The sequence below is a fragment of the Pteronotus mesoamericanus genome, unplaced genomic scaffold (assembly GCF_021234165.1).
Source record: "Pteronotus mesoamericanus isolate MK-2021 breed Mesoamerican mustached bat unplaced genomic scaffold, CSHL_Meso_final contig_94, whole genome shotgun sequence".
Lineage (NCBI taxonomy): Eukaryota > Metazoa > Chordata > Mammalia > Chiroptera > Mormoopidae > Pteronotus > Pteronotus mesoamericanus.
In genome coordinates, this window is record NW_026555285.1 from 47,657,181 (window position 1) to 47,678,939 (window position 21,759).

Here is a 21,759-nt window from a genome sequence, read left to right on the forward strand (position 1 = left end):
CACTTTTAAAAAAAAACTTCACCCCATGATATGTTTATTGACTTTGAGAGAGAGAGAGAGAAACCAGCATCAGTTGCCTCCCTCCCCTGCCCTGACTGGGAATCAAACCTGCAACACAGTTACGCACCCTTTTGGTGCACGGGAGGACACTCCAGGCCAAGGCATAACATTATTTTTTAAGTCAGATTTTTAGATTATTTCAACAGAAAATTAATAAATTTTAACATGGTATTCTCTAAGGCTTTCATCCTCATCTCTGGTAATCATCTCTGATTTCTGGTATTTTATTTTTCCTTGGTGAAAGAATTGCTAGGAGGTTATCAATTTAGTTGATCTTTTCAACACAGAATCCACTCTGATTTTTTATTTCTAATTTATCACAGAAATTTAATTCCACCTTTTACCATTTTGTTTTAGTATTTTCTTTCAGCTTGCGTCACATCTAACAGCCAAAGCGGAACCGCGTCCCTCACCACCCCCCCACCCTCATCAGCCCAGCCCTCCCCAGAATTCCCCATCCCGGCAAATGCCAACACCATGCATCCACCTGTTCACACCAGAAGCCAAGAATCCCTCCTGGACTCCTCACATCTCACCTCATCTAGTCCATATACACGTCCAACTGCCCGTAACATAAAAGTATCTTCAGAACCACCTATTTTTCATCACCTCCAAGCCTATCACCCTAGTTTAACGCCTCATCATCTCGTTCAGAACCACAACCTGCTTCCCAGATACCTTCTCTGTTCCCGTTTTGCCGCACTGCATCACGGGATCCACACGTACACGGGGTCACCGACACCGGCGATCAGCACCAGCCCCTCAAAACCCTCCCACGCCTTCCCCAGCCCCTCGGGATAAAACCTAAATCCCTGCCCAGCCTACAGAGGCCAACCTCTGCCCACCTCCGTGAGTTCACCTCCCCCTGCTCCTTCCCAGCCGTTCTGCCCCAGCCACTGTCCCCTCCCGCCCTCCCCGAGGCAGGTAATCTCGGCCTCAGGCAGGGGCGTGCCCGTACTTGGGGCACCGTCCTCCAAGACCTTCTCGACCCCAGCCCCTTCGCGTTATTCAGGCCTCATTATCACACCCACCAAAAGACCTTCGAAAACAATCTCACTCACACACACACACACACACACACACACGCACGCACACACACAGAAAAAACATGTTAAACTTCTGGATATCAAAATACACAACCCAAAAAACAAAAAAAGCCCAAAACCACACACATACCTACCTACGCCCTTGGGTCACTCCCTATACTGCCTGCTCCCTGGGCCCCGCTCACCTCTCCTCTGTGCCCCCACCACACGACCTGAAATTACGTTACACTTGTTTGGTCCCTGCCACTAGAAGGTCGCTTTAAACCGTGTTTTGTTCACTGCCATTTCCTTAGAACCTGGAACAGTGACATTTATAGTCAACGTTTTGATGGACTAAATGTGAAAATGTGCGAACAAGTAGAAAAGCACATGCAAAAATGTAGCAAAAGATCTTAACTGTCTTTAGGTCAGGTCATCCTCAAAATTCTCATCTTCAAATATAGGAAAATTATCATTGTCAGAGCCTTAAAACCTACTACTGTGTTCAGAATCCCAATGATTTTAATCTTCGCCTTCTCTACATTAGAACTTGAGTTATCATTACCTTCAAATAATAAATCTCTTACAGTACCATATGAGCATTACTGAATAGGTAACGTAAATATTTACCACTGCTGTTGCATAACACAGCATAAGCTGCGTGTTAGCTGCGTCAGCTCCTAAGTATGCGTATTCTCTCCTTTTAGGAAGCCGATATACCTCACAGCCGAAACTCATTTATTGCTTTTGAGTCATGGCAACTGATAACAAGTTTCTATCAAAAACGTCTGAGGCCTCACCCAAATCCTACCTCTGATCAATTTTGTGAGGCATTGGTTTTGTTTGAAATCCACTACTGATCAGATAGGAGCTCCACCTCTTGGCTGAGACCTTGGGGAGGCTACCGTCGACCGCGGGAGGCGAACCTGGACCGCGGGAGGCAGGGAGCATCACCGCCACAGTCGTTCAGTGCTTTGCAAACCGGTGATCCCTGCTCCTCTCCCTGATCTGTGAGTCACGCTAAGTCTCTTGGATTTTAACTGCTGGCGTTCTGTTCCTGATACTGTCATACCACATAAAAGTAATTTTTAAATCCTTTTTTATAGACTACTATGGAAACTATCAAAAATAAAGCTTGAAAGGACACTGTTTTACCCCGACTACACATGCGACATTCTTTTTTCTTTAACCTTCATGGTATTTTGTCCATTACCAGTTAGTGCCCTCACACCACCCTCCCCCCAGCGACCCCCCACTGCTGTCCAGGCCATGAGTCCTTTTTCCTTAGGGCGACATAATAAAGTTCAGCTGCGGGCCATCAACGGCTCCACGCAAAGCACAAAGAATATAAACTTTGGAGTCAAAACTTAAATTTTAAATAAAACCAGAGGTTCCTAATCAGATAAAGTGGATTTTATTTAGAGACACCAAAGCCGCTTCATTTAGAGAAGATAAAGCTATGGTTCTGTTCTGTCACTAACAGAAAACCAAAGGGTAGAGAAGAAGTTATGTAATCTCCTTCCAGCACAGGCCACTCCCCTCGCTATGCCCTATTCTGAGTGTTATACATAGACGCTCCAGGAGCCACGGGTCTCCCCTACGGATGCGGGACAGCCCTGCCCCGTTCTGTAAGCTGCGTGTGTGCCCGTGTGTGGGAGCGTGGGCCTGGCCACGCTTGCAGAGGAAAGGCCACGGCCACGGCGCGCCTCAGAGGACAGAGAGCACACGGAGCCCGCAGACAGCGCTCCCACGCCTCATTCGCCCCGGGGGGCTCCACGAGTCAACGCAGGCCCATCTTACGCCGCTCTGACCGGAACAAGGCACCGCAGGGTTTAACGAGCACATTCAATCATTTCACTCACCTGATTGTATGATGATAAAATTTAAGGAGGTTAGAAATTTTATATAATAAAACTGCCCCCGGTTCAGCAACGATTACTTGTTCAATCCGAACCTATTAAAACATGTGAGAAAAATATTAAACGTTTCTTAGAAGCATAACTTTTCTTCATTCATCACGTGTTAGGAGAAGCATTAAAAAAATGATAAAATTTTATTGCTGTAAACATTATAAAATTCCTTCTAAATAAAGGATTTCTGAATATTAAATCATAGGGGATGGTAAAATAACAAAAACACTTTAACACAGAGATGCTCTCCAAAAAATTATCCATTACCTACCGAATTAGGCTCAAGGCGGTTGTCACCAGAAATGATCAAAACAATAATGAGATCATTCTGAGGTTTTTCACCAGTATATAAGAATGGAATGCAGTTCAGCACTAAATTGCAAAGGAAATGTTACACCCCTAAAAACAGATTCCCAGTGCAAATGTACTGCTCTCTCACCAAGTATTCAGGAAAAAATGAAAGAACTTTTATCTTTAAACTACCATATCCAGTTCCTTTTTATATTAATTAGAGAATAGAAGAGTGGGTAAGTCTTAAATTAGCACCAACATATTTGCCTAATTACAATATTTATAATAGTAATAATTAAAGATGTGACAAGTTGTATCACCTGGGATTTTCCCACCTGAAACAAAAGACCAAAGCACATCTTAGAAACAGAAAAAATGAAGTTTTAAAATTTAGTTCTTGGTAAGAATAAGTCATAAAACTTCCAGAGTTCAGTGTCTACATAGTAAACTGAAGTCAATCAACAAGGAAAAGTAGACCAACAACTGCAAATGACCCTGGAAATTTTAGTAAAGAATTTACTAAATTCTTTAGTAAAGAACATCCACCGCAGGCCTCGTCAATGCTGGAACCGTACATCCTTCATCAATATCGTTTTCTCTGTCCCCACAACCCTTGGCAGCAGGTGTTTTATGCATAGGCTCGAGGTGAGCAAATTAAGGTGCAGAAGAGTTAGGCAATTTGAACAAGTAAACGCAACTAATTTGCAAAGTGGGAATTTTAATTTTGACTTCAAGTTCTGTTCTCTGTACTATAAATAGCAATGATAATAACATCCGTACTACCCTTGGATTTACCATTATTTATTGCTGTAACAAAAATTTACTACACTTGAAGCAATAAAGTAAACGGAGTATGTTAGTAAATCTGTTAAGGGTTCAGAGATTAGTTACTTCAATTTAACATACTCTTTTCCTCAACCAATTGACAAATTACTATGAGAAACATAATAGATAATATAAACCAACTAAGAATGTCTCGAATTTCTTGGAGAGAAAACTGACAATGATTATTTTTAAATGTATCTTATTATCCTTCCTTAATGTGTTAATTTGACAAAATTACAGCTTGGGGGGGGGATTTTTTATTGATAAGTAAGTTACAGTGATATAAGGAGAGTAATGGTTTTCAGGGGAATAAAAACTCCAACAGAATTTTAGTCTCTTTCCACCCTGCCTCTAGCTTTTGGCTTCTGTCTTCTTACTGGTCCCACTGGGTGACGAAGCCTTCGTGGGCATGCCAGGCCTTCCTGGGCCTTGGCGACCTCTGTCTTTCTGGCCAGGGGTACAGGTACGGTCTTGGACACACTGTCCTTAAGAGCAGCAGGTACGGTCTTGGACACACAGGCCTTAGGAGCAGCAGCAGCCTTGGCTTTTGACCTCTGCCTGGCCCCCTGGGCGGCGGCCTCTTTGGGGACGGTGCTCCCGCTCTTCTTTTTGGCTGGGAAAACGGCACCATCCTCGCCCTTGGTGACCGCGGGTTTTGACCTCTGAGTCCCAGCCTAGGTTTTCCTGTGGGCCTTGTCACCTGGGCTGTTCTTTCTGCCTTTACCCTTTGGCTTCCCACAGGACCCAGTGGCACGAGGAGGGGCCTTCATGGCCTTGTCTGGCTGTCGGGGGACCTTCCTGGCCTTGCTCACTCTTGCCTCTCCATCCCTGGTCTGGCCACCTTTCTTGGGGGCCTCCTCCTTGGCCTCAGCAGGCTCCTGGGGGCTGACATGGTGGGCGTCTTCCTGGGCTTGATTTTCTTTGTGCGCCTGGGAACTAATCTGAAGCTGCCGGTGGCCCCCTTGGCCTTGGGGTTGGTGGGCCTGACGAGGAGGCCGCGCTGCGTGCCGGGGTCCAGGGCCCGCGTGAGCAGGTTCTTGAGCCGGAGGGCGTCTACTGCAGGGCACCCCTGCAGGATAGAAACCTTATGGCCACCACCGAGGTGCCCCGGGCTGCTCGCCTGCCTGTAGCGCCTCCAGTACCATGCGCAGCACGGTGGGTGGCGGCGCGGCGCTGGGACGGCGGGACGGCTCGGGCCTGGCTTTCCGGTCCCAGGCCACCCGGATGTGGAGCTCACGGAGGCTGGGGAGGCTGGGGAGGTCAAGGCGTCGCTGGAGGCCACGCTCCCGGGAGCCATTGCACAGGAAGACACCGACGCAGACGTCACAGCTTTAATTCAAGCTGTTATCAGTGTATTTAAACTCATAATAAGGCAATAATTTAACCAGATACCATATAACATATATAAAAGCAAAATATTTTACCTTTAGAGGCCTGCACACACCCTCAGTGATATGCCCAACAACTTCTTGAATGTTTTCTTCAACACCTAGAATTAATTATAACATTACTGAAAAATTTTCGCCATATTACACTTTGCTTCACATACACTTAAAAAAACTAACAAACAATAAGGCATATGAATACTGGCACCAACAACAAACATTTAAAATGACATTATTCATATTTATAAGTTCAGTATCTCTTAGAGCATTACTAATTATGTTAATATCTGAGTTTAGAGCCATGTTAACTTACTTAACTGTTGATTAATAAAGTGAACATTATTTCTGTGTGAAAAAGTAAATATATGAGTCACAGGAAAAGCAGACTGTAAAATAGTATTAATTGAGGGAAGAGATGCGAAGATGTGTTAGCATTTGTTCTACAAACATCTTATTCCAGGCAGTGAGGAAGGACACAAAACCTGAGGGTAGAAAGATGAAAACCACACCTTGCGAGCTAATGGAAAAGCTCACATTTACTAAAGGACTACTGTTTATCAAGCTCTGCACTCAGCACTTGACATTTACTGCTTATAACCACCTTCATTTTTTTTTAATTGATTTTTAGAGAGAGAGATGAAGGGAACAGAGAGAGACAGAGAGAGAAACATCAATTTGTTGCACCACTTAATTATGCATTCACTGGTGGATTCGCGTACGTGCCCTGACCAGGGATCAAACCTGCAAACTTGGTGTATTGTGGGGACTGGGGGGTTGGTGCAGGGGAAAGCAACGCTGTAACCCACGAACTACCCAGCCATAGCCCAACCAACTTCATTTTTACAGATGGTAAAGCCAAGTCTTAGGATGAATTAAGCCATTCCCACAGAACAACCTATTTCGTGTAACTCCACAGTCTGTTCTCTTCCTACCTCTTAATGCTGCCTCTCACATTAATTTCACTGAAACATCTTTTAAGCAATACGTTCTCTTCAACTAGGTAGTTAGGATCACATGAAACAACTTTAGAGAGCACAGACGCTGTGCCACTCTAGCAGGGAGGCTGCGGGTCTGATCTCAGCACCAACGGCTGAACGATGAAGAGGTCAAGCCTCGCCACCAGCCCCTCCTGCGGGTCATGCGCTGACCCAGGATGACGTGGAGCCACGCTCTGCGAAAGCAGAGGGGACGCCAGTCACAATACTCCTTTTCACTTCCTATCAAAACCAGAACATCTTGCCCTGGCTGGTGTGGCCCAGTGGGATGGGCATCGTACCCTGAACCAAAAGGTCGCCAGTTCGATTCCCAGGCAGGGCACATGCCTGGTTTTGGGCCAGGTCCCCAGTTGAGGGCACACGAGAGGCAACCACACATTAATGTTTCCCTCCCTCTCTTTCTCCCTCCCTTCCTCTCTAACAATAAATAAATAAAATCTTTTTTAAAAAAGAAAACCAAAGAAGCCCCAGGACATGGTAACTCCCCATCAGCCACCTCCTTCAACCACACTCAAGGCAGTCACAACAGATCTGAAATTCTGTGAACAGAAGCACAGGCAACCAAAAGAAGAAGTCATTTTTCTTCCTTGACATGAAAGCTAAAATAGGTAATTATTCATTAAAAAAAAACAGAAAACCTTTAAAACTGTCACGTGAGAATGAACAGGAGGGTGGGCAGTGCGGGCAGCCAATGGCCGCACGCAGTCGCTCAGTCCGCCTCCCAGCGGCTACAACGAAGACGCCACCCCCTCTGGGGCGAAGACACCTTTAAGGTGAGGACAGGGAGGGCCTCAGCCACTGCCCATGCCAAGGCAGCGCCCCGCACACGCCGCCGAGGAGCCCGGGCTCGACGTGCAAGGTAACGAGGGGCCACTGTCGCTTGTGAGCAGCTGTGGGACAGGCGGAAAGGGGTGCAGGGCCGTTTACTGGCAGAAACAGGGGCACCTGGAAGAGGAGACCAAGCAGGCGCTCACTGAGCCTCGCAGATGTGGAACGGTCGCCTCCGGGAAGCAGCAGGGAAGGACGGCAGCAGGGACGTCCGGTGCTCCTGCCTGGGCTAGGGCAGGGGCAGCAGCACCTGGGGGACCCGCCTTACCTTGTGCGGTCACATGCCGCAAGAGAGCTTCCAGGTGTTCTTTCTCAGAAGCAGTGGCTTGATGGAGCCAGGCCAACATGTCTCCTACATATCTAATGAGAAAAACGTGCATTAGCAAGCATCTCCTCCAGGAAAGCACCAAGCACGCCAACGCTGTCTGACGACCATACCTCAAAGGGTCATGGGAGTGCATCTCAATGGGCCTAGGGGTGCCTCCCGGGCCCCCTCTCGTGAGAGCGTCGATAAACCCACGGACAACCGTGCTCCTCCTGGCCGTTCCGAATTCATCCAAGGTGTACCTAGGAGACACGGGTTCCGTGAAGAAGGGCTGGTTTTCTTCCCAACGGCTGTATCAAACGAGTCATGAAATTTCTAAGATAAGCGGGACACCTAACGCTTCTGCCTGCAACTCTCTCAGGCAACACGGTTTGTAAACAACAACAAAAGATAGGAAATAACTGGTCACAATGAAGACGCGATCTCCAGGCACATTTTTACTCCCTTAGGAAAGAATGCTGGGACCTGGGATCCGCCACAGGGGCAGCCCAATAAAACAACAGGTAAAAAACTCGTGGTATTTGGCAAAAGCAGCAGCCGGGGCGGAGGGGGAACTGCCGGGTGCCCAGGTCCCAGGGTCCAGGCACGATGCTCCACCCTCACATGGGCCTGCTCGCCTGTCCTCAGGGCCCATAAGTACAGCTCCACACCCCAAAAACCAGCCTTTCCTTCTACCTTGAAAACCTCTCCTCCACACCTACTATCACAGTTTACCGCCAAAAGTTGCTTACTTTGACTCCCATGTTAGGTATGATTCTTAAGTTAACTGACCACCTAGGCGTACAAAGCAAAGAACTCTCTTTTACGTATGTTTACACAGCATCAATTGTATTTTAAAAGGGCTGGGAGTGGGCACTTTCTAAGGTGAGGGAATTTTAAGAGAAGGGAAACTTTAAACTGGGATATCAAACAATCTGGGGTAAAATTCTAGGATGGCCTGGAGTGGCCCCGGGCGCCCACTCCTTTGACTAAAATCACCCCTTGTTTCCCCCATTCCTTGAAACCATCACCCAATTTAAAGTTCTCTCTATTTTAGAAGTACTCAGGGAAACACAAATTTTTTTTCACAGTCCAATGGCAGCAGATTCTAGACCCAGTAACTTATAATTCCCTAAACAGTATTCTGATAGACTAAATATTAAGAATTATTTTATCACTAGAGTTACCAGAATTTCTCAAAGGTTTCCAAAAAGTTAATTTCTTCAGCTACACCGCGTTCTTTATTATGCTACTGATTGAATGAAATGCATTTTTTTATAACACAAGCTGGCATAGAGAATATTTTTAAATAAAAGGGAAAGTATAGCAAAGCAGTCGGTCACTGCAAGTGTTTAGGAATCCGAGCCTTTCAACAGGCCCGTTCAGCCGCCCCCAGCCCCCGCCTCTCTGAGTGTGTCTCCCGGTAAATGGGGGGGCCCCTGCGATTCCCCGCAGTGACGCCCCAGCCACAGGTCAACGCGAAGACCATGTCAAGATGAGTTTTCTTAAACTGCACAGATGCCTTGCGCTACTTTTTAAAACAAATTATAACCAAAATGCTCACTTCAATTTCCTCCCTCATGTTCTTAAATTCGGAATGTTTTAGGGTGAAAACCGCATTCCTTTAAACAATCACCAATTCTAAGAATGACTTTGATCCAATGACTACTTATCACAGATCAAAATTCACAAACTTCCAGCTTTTTAAATATAGAAAACTAATCCTCGCTGGCAGGGCCCAACAGACAAAAATAAACAGGAACAATGTAACTTCTGTTTCTAGGGCTGTTCATTGTGACCAAAGTTACACGAGAAACCACTGGCATTTTACAGGGGGCGGGGGGAGGGGTATCAAACCTGACAAACAGTGGAATCTAATCTGTATAATGGTATAAAACAACAATACACATGAATATTAACATCGATCTTACTACACAACAGATATAATTTGAAGCAAGAACAATACGAGCTACGATCAACATTCAACGATGTCTGTAGACATGAAACACCTCTTTCCAGAGACGTGAGAAAACTTTTTGACCAAGACCAGATTCTTTTCCAACAAAGGTCAAAAATCCAAAATGCTACATTTACAAAGGTGAAGTAAAATTATGTGAATATTCTAAAATGCCTCTACTTAAATTAAAATCAAAAACCCTCATTTTTTTATTATATATAGCTCTTGTGAAAAGAAAGAAGGAAGGAAGGAAACTTGTGGTCAAAAAGCAAATTAAAAGACAAAAGAAGTTTCATCAAAACAATAAAAGGACAGTGAAAAAGCCTCTGTAAGAAGGGCAGTATTGTATCTATTACATTCTTTAATAATTTATATTCTGAAGGTTTACCAAAGGAAAGAAGACATCAATGTTTTTAATTTCCATGTATAATAAATTTCTTTGTAAAGAAATTTCTACACTTGACTTAGCAAAAGTTAATAATGCACTGGCATTCCAGTTACATGCTAACAAAAACTGAGTACAGCCACCTTCCCCAAGGACTTCAATAATTGACATTTTCCTTATACACGATACCTACGCATCTGAGACACAATAGTGAAGAGTGAAGCGACTGCATATTAAACAAAGTTCATACAGTGCCATCTGGTGGTTAATATGATACACTACGTTTTGCTAAATTTAAAGAATCTACTGCCACTTCGAAAATACGGGACTACTTCACCAAAGGCCAATTTTCTCTTCTTCAGCATTCGCCTCCTGGTAACCGACTGGCCTTAGGAGCGCCCTTTGCCGCTGGCCTTCGCGCGCCCACGCCCCTGCGCCCGCCCCGGCACGTGCCCTTCGGAGGCCGATCCTGCCCCCTCCGGTCACAGTCCTCCTCTTTGCCTGCCTGGCTGTCGTGGGGACCCTAACTGCGCCATTTCTCAGGTGACAACTTTCCAGGTTACCTCTTTTCAAAACAGAAATAATGGCTGGTATGTAGTGATGAGCGAAGCATTAGGCGGAACACCTCATGTGGAAAACCTGATTTGATTTTCTCAAGGACCCTGTAGGATGGGCCCTGTTTTTATCCTCGTTTTACAGCCACGGAAGCAGAGGCTCCCCAAGGCGCCGTGGCGCCAACTCCGGGCCCCCACGCTAGGCCTCGGGGCAGGGCTGCTCCGTCCCAAGTGCTGCTCCCAGATCAAAATGCAGTGAAAATGTATTCACACGGTAGAAGCCAGCTGACCTTTTCCAATGTCCAAAACACGCAAAGGCATTTTCTTTAAAAAAAGATTAACCTTGTGAACAAATATGAATCTGTGGACAATGCCACACTTATTAAAATCAATCACCAAACGTTTTAGTACTAAGTGACCCATAATCGAACACCGGTGTCTTACAGGGAAAATGCTGGGAAAGAAATCCCAAAGCAGACGCAGGCTGCAGAGCCGGCGGCCCCCAGTGGCTGTCCGCGGACGGCAGGCCCGTGCACCGCACCTCCAGCCCTTACGACCTGGCTCTCACCACCGGCCCCGGGGCCGGCGCCAACGCACGCGACCCCTGCTCCAAGCCGCACGTTCTTCCTCGGCCCACATCTCAGGTTCCCCCGGCGGCGCAGGAAGCTGCCACCTCCCTCTCCTCCCGGGAAAAGCCCAGTCAGCCTTCAGAACCCACGGAGACCTGCTCCCCAGAGGAAACCCTCCCTATCGTCCGCCCCCCCCCGCCCCCCGCGGAATGCTGAGCCCCGAGGCACCTGAGACGCGACCCCCAGAACAGCGGTGAGTGCGTTCCCTGACGTGGATGTGCTTCTATCTGGTTTCGTAAAATAAGGCAACTTGAGGGCAGTGTTTTACCTGATGCTGTGTCCCTAGCGCTTATAGCTCTGCCTAACACAGACTCAGGTACTCAGTAAAAAGCACTGGACTGTTCTTTTTACACGCCTGTCCCAGCGTTTGTGTTCTAGAACCTTATCACCAGCACAGTCGTGTTCCACTCAGAACGCAGAGTAAGGAGAAAATCTAAAACTATTTCGAGCCTCTTTACGGCATGACTCCGAGCAGGGTTCAGGGACCGTGTAGCGGTCCCCCGCCTTCTGTTTCCTGAGTCATAAGTCCCCCCTTGGTCTCCCTATTTTCATATTCCTCAAGGCATTAAAAATAAAAAAATACTTCCTTTTATTTTACATGAGAAGTAAAATAATAAAATTAAAATGCAGAATAAGAAAAAACATGTGAACAAGCTAACCATGCGTAGGTTCCTGTTCAAAGCACCATCCCACAGCCCTTGGCGACAATACCTTCCGGGGTCAGAGACCTGACCCCATTCTTTCCCAGAATCCTATTAATCCAATTGATAATTTTCTCATCTCTCAGGGCTCTGTTTGACCTCAATCTCTCCACGGTAGGGACCCTTCAGGAGTTTTACTCACAATCCGAGGTAGCTAATGAGATGGCACATGCGGGAAAGCCCGTCAATCTCTGCCTCCGTGTGAGGGGTCATCCACATGCGGGGACACCCTGGTCTCCCCTCTGTACTGCGTCCCGTAGCACATCACAGGCCAATAAATGGACGCTAGCGTTGATACACACACACGACACGCGATGAAATATCATTGTAAGTAATTACAAATATCACTCACGCCACCACTGTATTTAATAATGCCGAAAGTCAACGTAAACTATCAGAGTGAAAGTCGGGCTCGTCTCTTCTCGTTGGGAAAAGGCACTAACTTGTATAAGACAGGCCTGTCCTGCAGGGCTTCCATCGCCTGGGTCAGGGCGGGAGACACGTCGCACGACTCTTGCGTCAGCGCTCGGCACTCGCCTGCAAGGTAATTAACACCATCAGCCCTGCGTACTGCCACGCACACGGGGACACGCGGGGACGTGTGGGACGGGGAGGGCGAAAAATGTATTGCCAGTTCCTCCCCCGGGGAGAGATCTGTACGCGCTATGCTGAAAAGGTCTATATGGATAACTCACAGGTAGCAGTAAGGTTATAATTTTAAAAGTCTGGATTTTAAGCTTTTAAAAACCCCTACACCAGTTTTTCTTTATTTTACTATACTTATTAAAGAGTCCACTATGTTCCAAGAACTTCATACTTGTTCAAGAACTCTCAGCCTTTGGTATGCGAGGACCTCGCACTAGTGCTATATTCTCAGCACGCTTACATGTTCTCACAGGGATGCACACATGAAAATGGAGACGCCGTACAGGTCTAGGCGTCAGAGGCCCACCGTTTGGAACCACTGCCTTAGATGTCGTGGGAGCGCAAAGAAATCTGAGGCAACGCTGTGCCTTTGAGAAAGAAATCTAACTGGAGAGCAGACATACATATACCAAGGGCAAGAATAGAGTAGGAATTATTGAATGCCAAATAAATGTTTCCAACAGTTAGTGTTTGGAGATGGGGAAAAGTCGCTGTGATTCCATGAAAGTTACGGGGATACAATGTCGCAGAGCCCAGCTCAGCTTTGAAGACTGAGGCAGGACTTTTATATGAACAGAGAAAGAGGCAACGTTCCGAACAGGGGTAAACAGTGCAAACGAAAGGGAGGTAGAGAAAGGAACACACTCTGGAGGTAAAGGGTAAATCATCCGAACCAGGTAACAGGCTTTCACAGGATGGTACAGGGGTTACTGGCTAACTGGACTTAATCCCACCTCCTCCCAAGTCAGTTGGTGACACCTATTAAAATATCTGTGCTCCTGTTCATTCCTGCTGTCCCAACCACCTTCACTGGTTTTAATAGGCAATTTTGTGAACTTACTGAAATAAGACTAAAGCAAATAAATCACATGTGGGAGGCAACATAACGGCCCTCCAAAGGCCCTTAGTCCCCGGAGGCCACCTTACAGGGCAAAGATACTTTGCAAATGGAATTAAGGTGATAGACAATAGGGCAATTTTCCCAGATTACCTAAGTGGGTCCGTAGTCATTGCACAGGACTTACAAGTGGAAGAGGCTGGCAGAGGAGTGGGTCAGAGATGTAGATGGGAGAAGAGTCAGGAGAGACTGAAGGCGAGAGAGTGGCTCCATCCTCCAGTGCTGACTTTAAAGATGGAGGAAGAGGCCACGAGCCAAGGAATGCAGGCAGCCTCTAAACCCTGGCGCAAGCCCTCAGCCACAGCCCGCAAGGATGCTCAGACTGAGGGACCGCAGGCTCGAGGGGCTGACTGAGCCCGACACACCGAGCGAATGAGGAAACACATGACTCCTCAGCGCCTCCAGAAATGGGGGGGCTGTGCCCACACTTCGGTTTTAGTGGGGTGAGAATCCCATCTGAATTCTGACCCGCAGAACTACAAGAGAGTAAGTCTGTGTTGTCTTACACCATTAAGCTTATGGCAATTTGTAACAGTAAAAATAAAAAGTTATTTCACCATTTACAATAAATTTATGTAGATAACAAGAGATGTCTAATCAGCTTTAAAATAGTCTAATCTAGATAAAATGATGTAGAAATATTGCCTTTTTAAAAAATTTCCATCCTTAATCAACAGATCGCTTGACTGGTATTAGATGTTCATAATACAAATATAAAGATGGTATGTTCAAATGCAAAATTTGTTTCTCTTTTTAAAAATATTTTTTTAGAAAATGTTTTATTTATTTATTTTTAGAGAGAAGGGAAGGAAGGGGGAAAGAGAGGGAGAAAAATGTGGATGTGCAAGAGATAAATCTATCGGCTGCCTCCTGCACAACCCCAAATGGGGACCTGGCCCAAGCCCAGGCATGTGCCCTGACAAGGAATCGAACCAGTGACCTTTGGGTTCATAGGCCGGCACTCAATCCACTGAGCCACGCCAGTCAGGGCTAAAAATACTTTTTGATAACTAAAATCAAAATATTATATGAAATAAAGACCAAGTAAGATTAAAAAAAAATTCTGACACCGACATTCCCAAATTCAGACCACAGGAAAGACATCACTCACTTTGAGCCCATCGATAAAGTCTTTCATAAGCTGTTTCTTGAAGCAAGGCCATCTGTTCCATAATTTCTAAACTAAACAATAAATAAATAAAAATTTATTATAATTTAAACTTTTAGCCAACAGCCTACATCCAAGAGCCTAATTATTTTGTTAATTACGGAAGGATTTGGTTCCATCATGTTAGTTTTCTATCACTTTATAAAATAATTTTTCAATTTTTTATAATTAAACAAATGTCAAATTTTATCACTGTCACTAACCCAACTGCTGTTTTACTCTAAGCACATCAGGCTACAGCTCCCTCCTCATCCGAAGATACAGGAAGATTAAACTTTTTCAAAAAGAAACTAAATGTTTTTAAACTTTGGAGATATAAGAGGCAAGGCAATTACAAACTGAAACGGTTACTCACCCTGCTGTTTGTTGGTTCGTACGCAGGAGAACTTTGACATCATTATGAATCTGTTTTACTCTTCCCAAAGCCTTGAAAAAATCCTTTAAAATTAAGAATGCAACTTTAAAATATCCATGTTTTCAAGTAAAATCACATTATTCTAATATCAAATATCAGGTCAAAGGACAAACATCCTTTCACCTACTCTACTCCTTTCTATACTGTTCTCAACTTTCTCTAAGTGTTTATATAAGGTATAATATATTGATTTAAATTTTAAAACAGATGTTAATTCAATGCCTATGATATGCCAGATTGTGTGCTAGCTGCCAGGGATATAAAATTTAATTTAAAAAAATCCCTGTCCTTAGGAAGTGCATAGTCTAGTGTAAGAGAAATGCAAATCTAAAGATTACTACATAAAGAAAAATATGCTATCTATTACACATCTTATGACTTAATTAAGCAAGACTTTCTCATCAATAAAGGTGATCTTTTATACACCTGTTCTTGCCCTCATATCCAAGGGTAGACTGCAAAGTTGCACGCATAAAAGATGCTCGTTAAATACCTAAGAGCTGACGGATGCTGAACTCCAGGATACTTTTATTTTAGAAAAACGTAATTGGAGCCTTAGTTTCCAGAGAGCCAAATAGTGTTCTAAACCTAAAAATAATGAATGTGCTATTTTTCTTTGATGAATAAAATGTAAATAAAAGACAGCCCCTCTGATACTGTTTATTATTTCTACCAAGTGGAGAAAAGGCGAGAGGTCAATTATTTGAAGTGTGTGAAGTTCCTCAAACGACAAGGGCAGCAAATACTGTTGAGTAAGGCAGGCCCCTACCAGTCCCGCCCCTCCCTCCCTCCCAACACGCAGGTGACCAGGTGACGGTCACACTCAGCCTAGACGGCGGGGTCACAGTGACAGCCGTCAAGAGCCACTTCCAGAACTCTCCCTGCCTCAGACCCGGAGCGACGGCCGCGGCTGGGGGCTGAGCGCTCCTCGCGGTCAGGAGCGTGCAAGACTGCTTCCTGGGCAAACTGAACGTCTTTAAGTAAAAAATAGACACGGAAAACGTTTCCCTGCTTCTTAGTTCCCTGTTTCTAGTTCTGTGTCCGTTTGGAGAGGATGGCGTAGGTTAAAAGATTAGTCAGATGAAAAAATAAGGGATTTTTAATTCAAGGAGAGACAGAAAGTTGTAAAATGAAGGACATGGAATCACTGAAATGTCATCGTCCTGAACACAGAAAAGGCCAAGTCACTGGACAGCGATGCAGGAAGGAAAGAGACCGTGTCTGTGGAGCAGGGGGCTGGTGGGGGGCTGAACCCTCCTAATCCATCACAGGAAACCAACAGAAAGTAGTTAACGAAGAACACATAGTTTATTCTGATAATTGATTTACTATCCTACATAGCCCCTGTCCCCAGGATACCAAGGGGAGAAAAGCACTAACTTTAGTACAAATAACTAACAGTAACCTTTAAACGCGTTTGCTTGGGCAACTTACTGCCTTTTCCATTCCCACTACAAGAAAAGCGTACTCTTTTTAACTACAGAGCTAGAAAACAGAATTTACAATAGAGGCAAGTAACAGGGTTGAAAACGGCTGACGAAGGACTTAGAGATGGCAGGAGTGGAAGAGGCAATGTGGGTTTTCTTTACACGCCTTGTACTCCGGCCTCGTTTTAAAAAATACACGTACTGCTTTGAAAACAATAAAACAAATTAAAATAATTTAAAATATGCATCTCAATTTCCAAACTTAAAAATATTTTCATTTTTTTTAAACGGTAAAATAAAGCCTTAACCTTTTCCCTCTAGCATCCATAACTGCTACACTTCAAATGATTGTAACAAAAGTAAGGTACCTCAGTGATAGGTCCTTCTCTGACGCCTCGGAGAAGACTCATTTCCTCAGAAGTGAGTTGGAACTTGGATAAGAAAGCGTCAGCCACTTGTGCTCTTATTTCTAACCTTTGACTATAAAAATAACAGAAAACAAACAGTAAAAATCACGCACACTGTGCACCTGCATAGCTCGAAAACAATGATGTCTCTGACATCCTCACTTTAAAATGAAGGTGCAAAAGATTCTCAACATCTTCGAGAATCTCATTTCTGCTTCCAGCACTGGAAGCTCATCGGGTAGGCAGGTGGTAAAATCAGCTGGTATGTTCCACCTCAGACACGCACACACTGAGAGGAGTTAACGATTATGAGTAAGAAGACGACAGTTCACAAATGGTCCCTACATTACAAGTTCTCAGCCACTTACAGGTCCCTGCAGAGTTCACCTTGTGATAATAAGGCTATCTTACTGGAGAAAAATATGCCCATTTTCAGCTATTTTCTTCTCAGACACTAAAATTTCCTAAGCCTTTGAAGTTTTCACATGAAGTACACAACCTCCAAATAGCAGGTCCATTGTGTTTTGTTTTGTTTTTATTTTAGATGAGAGAGAGAAGGCAAGAAGAACTCATGTGCTAACTCCTCCTAAATCTATAAAGTCACTTCTCCCCTTTTGTCTTCCCAGCTTTTTCTATGTACTATAGTAATAGAGAAGTCTTTTAAAATACATTAATTGAATGCAACCTAGAGGAACGAGGTAAACATTAGAAAGAGGCACATGCCAGCCTAGAGTGCAGCCTGCAGGGAGGGCCCACGGCTCAGCAGGGGACCCTCTGACAAGCGACAGGCAGGAAGGGTGTGCACTGCCTGCGCAGACCCCACCACACCTAGCAGCCAGCACGGATTTGCAGACACACAGATAAAATTGCAAGTGTTTCCCTGGCAGAGTTCACAAGGCAGCAATGTTCTACAGTCTGATAATGCCCAAAAGAAGCTGAACAAAGGGAATTAAGTACTAACATTCTTAGTGGAGACAATACAATGTATCTGTTATTTTTGTTTTGTTTGCAGTCTTGGGTTGGGAGGTTTTAAATTCACTAAGTCACACACCCCTGCTGAGTAATATAAAAAGTTAAAAGTAAAATTCCTCCAGGTGGCAGTAACGTTCTGTGTATATCAATGGTAACATTAAACCACCTCATTAAATCTATAGATTTAAATGGCATTTGTCATTAATCATCATATTACTGATTACGAAAATTTACCTTCGCAGGTTTTGTTAATACTATTACTTTTTAAATGTTGTTTCCAGTGAGAGGGGAAAGGAGAAAGAAAGAGAGGAAGAGAAACACTGATGTGCAAGAGAAACATCAGTTAGTTGCCTCTCGCACGCCCCCAAATGGGGCCTGGCCTGCAACCCAGGCCTGTGCCCTGACTGGGAATCGAACCAGAGACCTTTCCATTCACAGGCCGTCGCCCAATCCACTTGCGCCACGCCAGCCAGGGCTCCTTTGTAAATTTCTTTATTTCACATGAATATACTAACTGGATTTTTGTCAAATAAATAAGGAATAAGAGCAAATCCAAGTGCATCCAGGGGGCACATTGCCAACCAGGCATCAAGCTTAAAGGGCAGAGGGCAGGCGAGGGGCTGCGGAGAGGCCGGGTCCCAGGGGTCAGGGGCCTTTGTCCCAGCCCAGCCAGCAGCCCCCCATGCATGCCAAGACCGACATGCGGCGTCCAGTTCCAGAAGCCCCTCCGAGACAGGAAAAAGACTAGGCAAAGGGAAACCAATTCCAGAAATGCTCGCAGGGAACCAGAGGGCTCCCCCCACCCCCAGGCCTCAGCAGCATGTTCCCGGAAGCTCATGTTAAAGAGTCACAGGATGGTGGCAACTCAATGACCACGGACAGGGCAGGCAAGGCAGTGGGACTGGGGCTGGAGGCTGGCTGGGAACAGAGTATGAGTGACGGCCCAGCGGACGGTGACAGGTGAAGAGCTTCCCAGGCAAGACACAGCTAAACGAGCTCATCACCGCCAAACCAGTATCGTATGGAGAAGGAGAAAAAAAGATTAAAAAAAAAAAATCTATAAAATGGCAATAAATACAAACCCATCAACAATTGAACCTAAAAAACAAAATAATGAACAAGCAGAACAGAAACAGATGCCTGGATACAGAGAACGTTTTGACGGTTGCCAGGTGGGAGGGGGCTGGGGGGGCGGGGGAAAGAGGCGAGGGGATGAAGGAGCACAAATTGGTACGAACAGAACAGTCACGGGGATGGAAAGGACAGCCGAGGAAACAGTCAGTAATATTCCAGTAACTCTGTGCTGTCAGGTGCGCGATTTCATTGGCATAATTGCTTTGTAAGTTGCACGGTGTCTAATAATCACTTGGGTGGACACCTGAAACTAATATAATAGTGTATGTCAACTGTAATTGAAACATTTTTTAACATTTAAAAAAGGGGCAAAATTTCAAAGTACAAATGATGCTCTTCTAGGTGCAGTTCATTTTTGGCAACGCTTAATCGTATTAAAACCAGAAGGGCCCTTTAAAATTTTTTATCATTTTTTTTAATTTTTCAATTACAGTTGCCCAAGTGTCCCTGTTTTAAGCACACGTGGCCGTCGCCGTGGTTGCCTTCTCCCAGTCTTATCCCTGACCCCCTTCTCTCTCGCACTCAGAGGCTCGCTGTCCCAGTGCCCCAGTGCCCCGCACTGCTCTGCGTGCCACACCCAGAACGTGACACACCCAGAACGGCAACGGGACGAGGCCGGTCCTGACGTCCTGCCTTCAACGCTCGGCGTTGGCCTGAGCTGCAGAACGAACATCGGGACCAGAAGCGTGCCTAGTGGTAAACTACTCCAAGAAGAATTGATACAATTAACTCCTGACTATACCAGAGAAAATTAAATATAAAAAATATAAGAGACAGTGATTATAAAAAAATTAAAAATCTAAATATACCTATATTTTTAAAGGCAATCATTTTTTAATTTAACAGCAAAAAATAAACACACTGTCACCTCCAAAAAAGGAACAACCCGTTAACCTCAATATCAAATTCAATGCTCCTAAGCTACTGTTCTACATTTATTTTACACTTGGACTATAGCTCAGAACCTTATATGCTGTATCAATTTTGAATCAGGTATTTTATTATTTTGTTTTAACTTTGATATGGTTTTATCTATCATTTTCTTTCATTTAAACTTCAAAGAAACAAAGACTCACGACACAAAGGAAAGGAAAAACTTACCTTTCTGCTTGAAGCTTGGTGGTTTTCACTATTAGATCTTGAGTCTGCTCCTTCGCTGCCTAAAGTGATGGACATACCTCCTATCAGTGCGGTTCGATTTTATTACACATCAAAAAGCAAATACTAATACTTCATGCAGCTCAGACTGACAGCAGATGAGATCGCACTCCAAGCTCAAACGGTTCTACGCCCGAGTCGTAACTGAAATAGATCTAGAAACACCCCCCACCCCCACCCCGCCAGCCACCACCACCAAGTTCTGGGCTCTCAGGGGGCTCCCCCAGATTTGTCAAAGAAACGGTCTGCCTCTCCGATCGATCCACCGCGCAGCCGAAAATCACAGGCCCCGCCCCCATGTCTAGGGAAGCCATTTTGAGTCTGAGTTCCTTGCAACCAAATTAAGTGCCCAGCAAATCGCCTATAGTTTTAAGAGAGTAGAGTCGAACTGAGATCATTCAGCAGCTCATGAACTTCTGATGAATGGAGCCAAACACGGCAGCTCTGATGGTCTCCTTCTACAATCGTTACCGTTCAGCTCCATAACTTCTTCAAGTGCTTATCCTTCCTAATGTCATTCTGCTTCCGAGATCCACCTCCACTCCTTATCTTGCCGTGTACAATGTTTTAAAATATATTTCCTCAGTTCATTTCTGCTGGACTTGCGGGATATTTATAGGAAAGGTTTATCAACATTCTACACAGTGAGCTCTCGACCAGCGAGATCAAAATACAAAGGCTTCTGGAGTTAACAATATTAGCAAGCCATCACCCAAAGAAACACAAAGCATGTAAAGCTTTAAGAAAAAAGCATAATATCTATATTCTAACTTCCTGCAGAGCACTGTGTAGTGGATAACCATACATTTTGTAAACCTATCTCACAATTTTTGAAAGTTTTTCTGTGCCACGAAGGCCGCTGACATCGAGCCGCCATACAGTACCTGCAGGCGGCTTGTCATATCGTGACAACAGGTGCTCATTGCCTGGACGTCCTCATTTATGCTTTCAAGTTCCTAAAAAGGAGAAAAGTAACATCATTAAATGCATTGTTAAAGAAATTTCTCTCCTGTTAGCCAAGTCCTGATCTTCCACCCATGAACTTTTTTTGCCAACGCATGACAAAAGATGTCATATTTAAGACTGGAAATTAATTTTAAAAAAAGGAGTATCTAGTGTGAAAAGATATTAAAAAAAGACTAGGATATCCTTTGTAGAGGGTGCAACAAAAATTTATTTTTAATAAAAAATGGCAAATGCTTCAAAAATTTTAATACCTCTTCATTCAGAAATTGTAAGACTTTATCTGAAGGAATTAATCAGATAAATGCGCAACAATATATGTCAGAGTATGATCAACAGAGTGGCCTAAAACAAATGGAAAATGTGAAACATTCCCAACCACACAACAGAAATCCGTGCCTACATTAACACTGATTGTGTGTACACGCGCATGTGTGTATTTACTGACATAGAAAGATGTCTATATAAGGTAAAAATGTGTTATGAAACAATACATAATGCCTCCCCATTTTTTATTAAAAAAACATACACACACACACACATATATACACGCACAAAAGAACACAGAAGAGGCGATACAATGAAACACTACCAACAGTTGTTTCTGGGTGACAGGCTCATAAGTAAATTGCTCTATCTCCACCTCCAGCCCCTTCAAATGCACATGAGTTTAACTGGTCACTAAGCCCTATCATTTATACCCTCAATGTATACGGCATTGTA

At 44.6% G+C, this 21,759-nt stretch overlaps 1 protein-coding gene and 1 pseudogene across 1 annotated transcript in view; both read right to left on the minus strand.

Moving 5' to 3' along the window:
- COG6 (component of oligomeric golgi complex 6) overlaps positions 1 to 21,759 on the minus strand; it is a 36,194-nt gene that overhangs the window by 11,460 nt on the left and 2,975 nt on the right. Inside the window, exons 3-12 of the mRNA XM_054586512.1 lie at positions 20,958 to 21,029; positions 20,017 to 20,075; positions 16,771 to 16,882; positions 14,916 to 14,998; positions 14,504 to 14,574; positions 12,293 to 12,386; positions 7,758 to 7,886; positions 7,588 to 7,679; positions 5,536 to 5,600; positions 2,948 to 3,039 (exon numbers count right to left, since the gene is read on the minus strand). Coding sequence (XP_054442487.1) covers positions 2,948 to 3,039; positions 5,536 to 5,600; positions 7,588 to 7,679; positions 7,758 to 7,886; positions 12,293 to 12,386; positions 14,504 to 14,574; positions 14,916 to 14,998; positions 16,771 to 16,882; positions 20,017 to 20,075; positions 20,958 to 21,029 — 869 coding nt within the window. The remainder of the gene's footprint in view (positions 1 to 2,947; positions 3,040 to 5,535; positions 5,601 to 7,587; positions 7,680 to 7,757; positions 7,887 to 12,292; positions 12,387 to 14,503; positions 14,575 to 14,915; positions 14,999 to 16,770; positions 16,883 to 20,016; positions 20,076 to 20,957; positions 21,030 to 21,759) is intronic.
- On the minus strand, positions 4,463 to 5,408 carry LOC129080956 (histone H1.8-like; annotated as a pseudogene).